The following is an 8,165-nucleotide window of genomic DNA, read 5'->3' on the forward strand; positions in this document are numbered from 1 at the left end:
TTATTCAGTAAAGTGCACGTACCTAAGGAACACAGTCCTACAATGGCTAATTTTTCATGATATTTCAGAAATGGAAGTAAAGTATACAATATTTTTTGTCTTCTGTTGGTTTGTTCCTTGTCTGGGAGGTCAAAACAGGGCCACAAGAAGAACACGATATCCATATTCAAGCAGCAAGTCTCAGACAATTAACAGGCACATACCATAACAACTGGAAACAGGGGCCCCGCCGGGTAGTTTACGGGGCTGTTTTCTGTATTTTCGGGCGGGGCTGTCAGACTTTTTAATGTGACGGGGATGCGGATTTTTCATTACCGGGAGTTATCATCAACACGGGTCCAAGCGACAAATCTAAAATACGCTGTGCTCTAATGATGATATATGTATATATATATATAAATTATATGGATATCCTTGCAGCGATTCGAACCCAGAACCTTCAGATTCTAAGTCAACAACCCAAAGCCTAACCTCAAAGGCATCTTGCTACCTTCTCAATCCTACATATATACTTAACAGAAAACAAGGGGCAAAACGAAGTCACAATGGACACCTAGAGATGTTCTAAAATCATTGACTTTTTAAGGCCACTCCAACGTGATTTTTTGTTCTATGACTTTTTAGAGGAATTTATGATTTACCAAGTGGGCAAAACAAAGTCATGCAAGGACAATTGGAGTCTAACAAAATTTTTCTCTTGTACAAACCAAGAGTTTAACCTGGGACCTTATGTTTATATTCAAGTTATCATTTTTTTTCTTTAAAATTCGAGGTCCAACATAAAGTTGGAGTGGCCTTACTGAGGAGCTTTCCGTTCTGTTCAGGTGGCAGGACACCATGGACAGAAAGCTGCGACACGTGCTGATTTTCCTTCTCATCATCCTGAAGGAGCCCAACATGCCAGAAGCTGGCTGCTACTGTAGACCATCATGGTGCAATTGCCGCAAAGAAGATCTCACCAGCATCCCTCAGAACCTCCCAACATCCATCTCTGAGATAATGTTAACGCGTAACCGTATTAAAACTGTAAACAAGTCTGAGCTATTACCGTATAAAAAATTGTCTAAGTTGCACCTGGATTACAACCAGATAACTACCATCCCTTCTGGTACACTTGCTTATCTGTCCCAGCTACAATATTTATCCTTTTATAACAACCAGATAACTAACATCCATCCTGGTGCATTTACCAATCTACCCAAGCTACAAGAGTTGCTCCTGGAATGCAACCAGATAACTACCATCCCTCCTGGTACATTTGTAAATATGCTCCAGCTACAACGGTTGTGGCTGAGAAACAACCAGATAACTGCCATCTCTTCTGGTGCATTTTCTAATCTGCCCAAGCTAGAAAAAATGCCCCTGTCCCGCAACCAGATAGCTACCATCCCTTCTGGTGCAATTGCAAATCTGCCCAAGCTACAAGAGTTGTACATGACCCACAACCAGGTAAAATACATCCCTTCTGGTACATTTGCAAATCTGACACAGCTACAAGTGTTGTTCTTGTTAAGAAACCAGATAACTACCATCTCTTTGGTACATTTGTAAATCTGCCCAAGCTACAAAATTGTCGCTGAACCACAACCAGATAACTACCATCGAGTCTGGTGCATTTGCAAATCTGACACAGCTACAAACGTTGGCCCTGGACCAAAACCAGATAACTACCATCCCTTCTGGTACATTTGCAAATCTGCCCAAGCTACAGCGTTTGGGCCTGTCCTACAACCAGATAACTACCATCAATTCTGGTGCATTTGAAAATCTGCCACTTTTAAATGGTTTGGGACTTCGCAACAACAAGATGACGGCCATTCCCCTGTCAGTCTTCTGCTTCTTGCCTTCTACTATCAAAATAGAGCTTGGCAGGAACCCCTGGCAGTGTGACTGTAAGATGGCCCCCTTCAAGCTAATCCATGAATTTAAGAACCAGATAATTTGTGCCCAACCCGCCAAACTTCAGGGACAGAAGCTTGCGCATGTCGACCCTAAAGAATTGATATGTAAAGAGCCAACCATATCACCACTAACTGTTCATAGCAGTTCAGCTGCAGTGTCCACATCTTCAGTTGGTAACACAGAAAGCAATACTAGCCCATCAGTCTTTAAAGCCACTGCTGGCTCAACAGCAAATCCTGCAGAAAAAACAAGTAAATCAGGAGCAACACTAACTTTGCCCGTTGCAATCACTTCAGAGATGCCAGAATCTGCTCCCAGTTCCCCTCAGCTAACCACATCAAAACGAATAGCAGATATCCATTTAATATCATACAACTCTCACTATCACTGGTACTTCAAGTTCAATGCTGCCCCAATGTCAGATCATGTCGGCAAAACAAGAGCAACACTAACTTCGCCCCTTGCAATCACTTCGGAGAAACCAGAATTTGCTCCCAATTTCCCCCTACTTGTTCCCATTGGCTCTAGCTGTGGTTCAGTTGCTAGCACTATTCTGATTGGGACCTTCTTGGTCGTAATTTGGTACAAGAAGAGGATCAGACATCTCCATTAAGGCTGAATCCCAATGTTGTTGGGGGCAACACAAACACATCAGCGTCTCTAATGGCCAGTGGTGATAATCACCAGTATGAAGAGATAGATAAACCCCGTGTTAAGACAGGGCAGGGTCAGTCTCAGGCCAACACTGCATCCAACACAAACACAATAGTTACTGTATTGGCCAGTGGTCATGATCAGACAGGGCAGGGTCAGTCTCAGACCGTGACTGAATCATTGGATGTGAGAAATCTATCTTATTGTACAGGGCCGACTGCCTCACAGCAGAATTCTGTATATAAAGTTGTGACCCAGTCTCAGACCATCACAAACACAATAGCTACTGTAATGGCCAGTGGAGATGTTCAGACAGGGCAGGGTCAGTATCAGGCCATCACTGAATCCCTCGATGCCAGAAATTTATCTTATGGCACAGTACCGACTGCCTCACAGCTAAATTCTGTGTACAAAACAGCTACTGTAATGACCAGCGGTCAGGATCAGACAGGTCAGGGTCAGTATGAATCCAACACAAGCACCACAGCTACTGAAATGACCAGTGATCATTATTACCAGTATGAAGATATTGAAAACAATCTTCTAAAGACAGGACAAGGCCAGTCTCAGATTCACTGAATCCAACACAAACACCACAGCTACTGTAATGGCAAGTGTCATAATAATATAGGGCAGGGCCAATCTCAGGCTAACGTTCAATATCCATTAGCTCAATGTATATCCAGGATTACCTGAAAAGCTGGCCGAATGACCCGAGATTTAATTTCTGGTTAAATAAATAAAGTGAAAGTCCCACAATTGCAAATCTGTCACGTAACGAAGTGCCTGCTGCCTTTCAGCCAACCCCTATGCATGTAGATGAAAATACACAAACAAAAGATGAATCGTCTTCAGAAATAACCAATAAACATGATCAGACAATGCAGGATCAGTTTCGAGCCGATATTCGATCTCTTAAAGTGGGAGATTTATCACATAGTGAAGTGCTAGCTGCCGTACAGCCAAACACTATGTACATTTAAAAATCATCAAAGAACCCAACATTGTGACATCACACAACTTCAGATGTATAACTTAATTACAATTTATTATGAAAATGTAGTCCACTAGTATTGGGTTGTGGGCACTCTCAGCTCAAACCCGAGACTGTTGTCTGCCAAGGACAAGATGAATATTCTAAGCTACTTGAAGAATCACAGACTTCAATCTTAACCCTATATGACACTTTTATGCGAAAATCTCATTGCAAAAGTTGTTTCTGGAACGTTTGAGTGAGAGCCTTTTATTGTGTAATATTTCGTTGCATTTGTAAACGAGTACAGATGTTATATTTAACAATCCATACTGTGCAGGAACAGTCATTGTAACAGTTACAGTTCTTACTATAATCAAGGACCTACCAAGAACAGGAAAAGAGTGTTTTGTCATTTAGTGTTAAGTATACAATGTATTTTATGGACAATCTAAGTCTGAAACTCTAGTAGCAGAGCAATGCACTGTACAAAACATTTTAAATGTATTAATACTGAATTTTAGAAGGAATGTGGTTTTTGGCCCAGTAACATCTGCTCTAGTTTTTGTTTTACTTTGAAGTTGTAGTATTTTAACTATTGTGATTACAACTACCTTTTTAACATTGATGATGTCACGACTGTATTTTGCAAAGTTGAACTTTAATAGATGTTCCAACTTTACTGATTGCCCTACCAAGAACAGGGAAAGAGTTTTTCGTTATTCTGTGAAAAAATATTCAATGTATAATCATGAAATATTTTAGTCCGGAACTCTTGTAACAGAGCAATGTACTACATAAAGTATAAATATCATCAATGCTAAGTATTCTGTTTTAAAATGAAAGTAATTTTGCACCAGTAATTTCAGCTTTAGTTTTTTTTTATATTTTGAATCTTAAGTATTGTATCAATTGTGGTAATAACTATTTCAGAATCTGTAGCTTTTTATTATTGATGATGTCACAGTTGTATTTTGCAATCTTGAACGTTTTTTAATAGTTGTTCTAAAAACTTAAATGACCAACAGGAATGAAAGAGAGTTTTGTCATTCTGTGCCAAGTATACAGTGTACAATTATGGACGATTTAAGTCAGGAACTCTAGTAGCAGAGCAATGTACTGCAGAAAGTATAAAGATGTAAATTTTCATTTTAAAGGCATCAATTCTGACTCTGCTTAAAAAAGTTGTTTTCATTTTGAAGTTGTTGTATTGTTACAATTGTGGTAATAACTATTTCAGAATGTTGAACTTTTTACTATTGATGGTGTGATGGTTGTATTTTCAATGTTTAACTCGAATACTTGTTCCAACTTTGATTCTATGATTGATTGCCCTACCAAGAACAGGGAAAGAGTGTTTTGTTGTTCTGTGTTAAGTATACAATGTATAATTATGGACGGCCTAAGTCTGGAACTCTAATAGCAAAGTATTGTAGAAAGTCTAAACTATTGGTGTCATCTCAAGAGGCATCAGCAAGGATGATTTTTAGGGTTATTGTACTTATATTATAATTGTTGGAATCTCATGTAGTAAGACACCATGAGCTGTACCACTGTTATTATCCATAGAACTCAATCACTATGACATGTACTTAGCCTGTAAGTGTAAGGGCATAAATATAATAATTGTCATTCGTTGATTCATGTTATTCATTAATAAATACAGCAGAACTTTGCATATTCTTGTTTGTGATTCCTTCAGTGACTCTCCCAGAGACCCTGCGAATTCAGCTGCAGTGCCATGGAAAACCGCCAGGTAGACGAAAATGTAACCATTTTCAATTTTTTCTCACAGAATACCACATAGAAAACTAATCCATTTAATTCTAGATTTATCTTATAGCTAAACAGACAGACAAACACAAATACAGTCTCATCCAAGATAAAAAAAGTCATTTAAGAATTTGAAATGCTACTGTCTGACGCAATCAAATCTTTGAAAATCTGATATTAGTATGTTTTTCTAAGGTTTCATGCTGGTATGACGAAAACAAGTGAATATGCAACATGAGACGGGCAGCATGATTTGAACTTTCGTCATAACTGTTATTCAAATAGCCAGCTTCAGACAATTAACTCAACCATTTTCGTAAGACCGATCCTGGGTTGTTTGTGACACTACATTGCGGATCAGCTACAGAAGGAGGCTGACACACCCTACAAGAACAACAGCAACCTGTGCCCGAGTTCCTGTCCTACTCCATATAGAAGTATCATGTCTGAAGGTACTTATTTACAGTTAACAGTGGGAACAGGTAGGTTTCAGTGATCTCCGGTCCTCTACATCATGTATGACGTAGAAGAACTCTGCCTTAAAACAGGTAGATTGTAGGGTGGATACATCGGACACACATATAGAGGTATCATGTCTCAAGGTACATATTTCCTGTTAACAGTGGGAAGAGGTAGGTTTCGGTCGAGAAGTGGTGAGAATGCCCGTCTCCTCGGGCAGAAGATGCAGAAATGGTCGAAACGACACGATGTACAAGCACACTCGTTCCTCGTGTGAGATCAGAGTTTCCGAGATCAGAGTTTCCGAGCTGTATACGTGCTGGCCCCATCCCGGGGAGGTTGCCGGCAGCCAGCCCGGCGCCCCGTGAGCTCCAGGACCGGGCTGACGGCTTGGGTACACGCTCATAGCCCCCGTATCTTCTCCAGGTCCGCCACAACCATACTCAACTCAACTACTCGCAACTGTTCCTCCAGGAGTGTTGCAGACTGGACACCCAGTCCGACCAGCTAGGCGTCGACCGCGGCCTGCAACGGTTTGACCTTTCGTAGTTGGTCCAGGATAAAACACCGGCGGCCCCGAGCCGAGTGTGCTGATTGACAGGCAAAGATGTAACCGCAAAAGGTCAACCCGCGCGACCATTTTCATACTCTAAGGGGTGTCCGAGACATGAAATACAAAATATTCTTACGCCCCAAAACACATATACAATAAAAACAAAAAAAACGTGCACCATCTATAGCCCATTAGAAGAACATACACCGAGTCCCGTCTGCCCCAACGCGAGATACAACTGCGATAATATTTCCTTTCTCGATACTTTAGACTGGAAAATTTAGACTTTGCAGTAGCTGCGAAAAATCTAATTATACGACTCGCCATACCAAAACATCCCCGGACGTTTGATTGACAGTTACTTCCTGAAGGTGTACCTTATGCTGACCTTAAACACCTGGTAGGTCCCCTGGGCTTTGTAACGCAAAATAAACTTGCCTCGTGGCGAAAACCAAATAGTATACCAGTTCTAACCAGTTTGACACATTTTCCGTCATCCCAATTTGTTAGATTGATGTAGACGCGACCATCGTCTGGAGCATATCTCAGTACAACAGATTTTAAGAATCTTGATGTTGGAGGCAGATTTGAATATATCTTTACATGTAGTGGTTCTCACAACACAAAAAGGTAGATATATAAAGAATTGCTTTGTTATTAGAAAAAAATACAGAAACTTGTGATTAGCCCACTCGATTGTAACACTTTAACAAATACTTGTGCTAGATACCCGTGTGCCGTATTGTTTGAGTAATTAAAATGTGTTAGGTTTTATTTGACATTAGGTGCTATTCAACACATTTTATGTATGTAGTTTGCCGTACATTATACCATGTGAAATTGTCGTGCAATAAATGTTTTCCTATGTCATCGGAGAATTGTGAAATATGCCCTCCGATCACTGACGGAACCGTGGTTTAGAGTAGGTGGAGAGCAAAGTCGAACGAGCTAGCTGTTCTGTGTCCAGGGTCTGTGTCAGGCTACTGTTTGGCTGCGCCAGCCGAATGTTCTAAAATATATCAAATATTTGGGTTTGGACGAAAGGTTCGACCATGGTTGAAAGGTGTTTAGCCTAGTATCCAGTCTTACGTGATTGGGGTTGTTGGGGGTGTTCAGGCAGGCTGTGTCTTAGCCTCGTATCCAGTCCGATCGTGATTGGGGGTATTGGGGTGTTCAGGCAGGTTGTGTCTTCGGGGGCTCTAATAGCTTCCCCCGCCCAGTGCAACAGGCTGTCCCGGTAGGAGAGTTGCGCTAATAAGAGTATGCTTGGGGATTTGGTTTCCCCCAACGTGTTCGTGGAGGGCTAATCAATCTCTCGTGAAATACACACCGGGAAACCTATGTGAGGCGGGCGGGACAGAGCCCGACCACGATCAGACTGGATACCAGGCTAGCTGGTGTTTGAAGTAGGTTGCAGCGTGCTTGGCAGTGAAATGTTAAGTTACCTCAAATTCGATCACTGCTCCCGAACGTCAGCCATCCTTGGCCGGCTGATGTTCGAGGGAAAGTTCTGAGTTTTTGAGTTTAGGGACCGCGGTCGTAGGACCTCATTATTCAGATGACAGCAGAGACATCTAGCGGCTTTGTGGAATAGAACCGGTAGTGCCAAAAGAAGAACGAACGATTACCGAAACTAAACGTCTTCTGACTTGCACATATTAATTACCTTCGCCAAAAGGTTATGTTTTGAGTAGCGTTTGTCTGTCTGTCTGTTTGTGAACAGCATAACCCAAGAAGATCTATATGCATTGTCATGAAACTTGGTAGGAGGGTAGGTCTTAATTAGACCTAGAAATGATTAGATTTTGGGACAATGGGATAATGAGTGTAGAAATCATCTCGTCGCTTATT

The 8,165-nt window shown here is 41.2% G+C and overlaps 1 protein-coding gene across 1 annotated transcript; it reads left to right on the forward strand.

The window, feature by feature from the left end:
• The first annotated feature begins 837 nt into the window (after positions 1–837).
• Positions 838–6,129, forward strand: LOC109476468 (carboxypeptidase N subunit 2-like). The gene is made up of 4 exons (XM_019777402.1): positions 838–1,007; positions 1,296–1,511; positions 1,582–2,071; positions 5,926–6,129. Exons 1-4 carry the CDS (start codon positions 838–840, stop codon positions 6,127–6,129), a joined length of 1,080 nt encoding a protein of 359 aa, XP_019632961.1.
• The last annotated feature ends 2,036 nt before the right edge of the window (positions 6,130–8,165 follow it).

This window comes from Branchiostoma belcheri, unplaced genomic scaffold (genome assembly GCF_001625305.1).
Source record: "Branchiostoma belcheri isolate BF01 breed outbred unplaced genomic scaffold, Haploidv18h27 scaffold38, whole genome shotgun sequence".
NCBI lineage: Eukaryota > Metazoa > Chordata > Leptocardii > Amphioxiformes > Branchiostomatidae > Branchiostoma > Branchiostoma belcheri.

Coding starts and splice junctions, on each gene's coding strand:
- LOC109476468 (XM_019777402.1), top strand. CDS start 838: ATGGACAGAAAGCTGCGACACGTGCTGATTTTCCTTCTCATCATCCTG. Junction 1,008..1,295: donor ATCTCTGAGATAATGTTAAC/GCGTAACCGTAT, acceptor GTTGTGGCTGAG/AAACAACCAGATAACTGCCA. Junction 1,512..1,581: donor CTACAAGTGTTGTTCTTGTT/AAGAAACCAGAT, acceptor ATTGTCGCTGAA/CCACAACCAGATAACTACCA.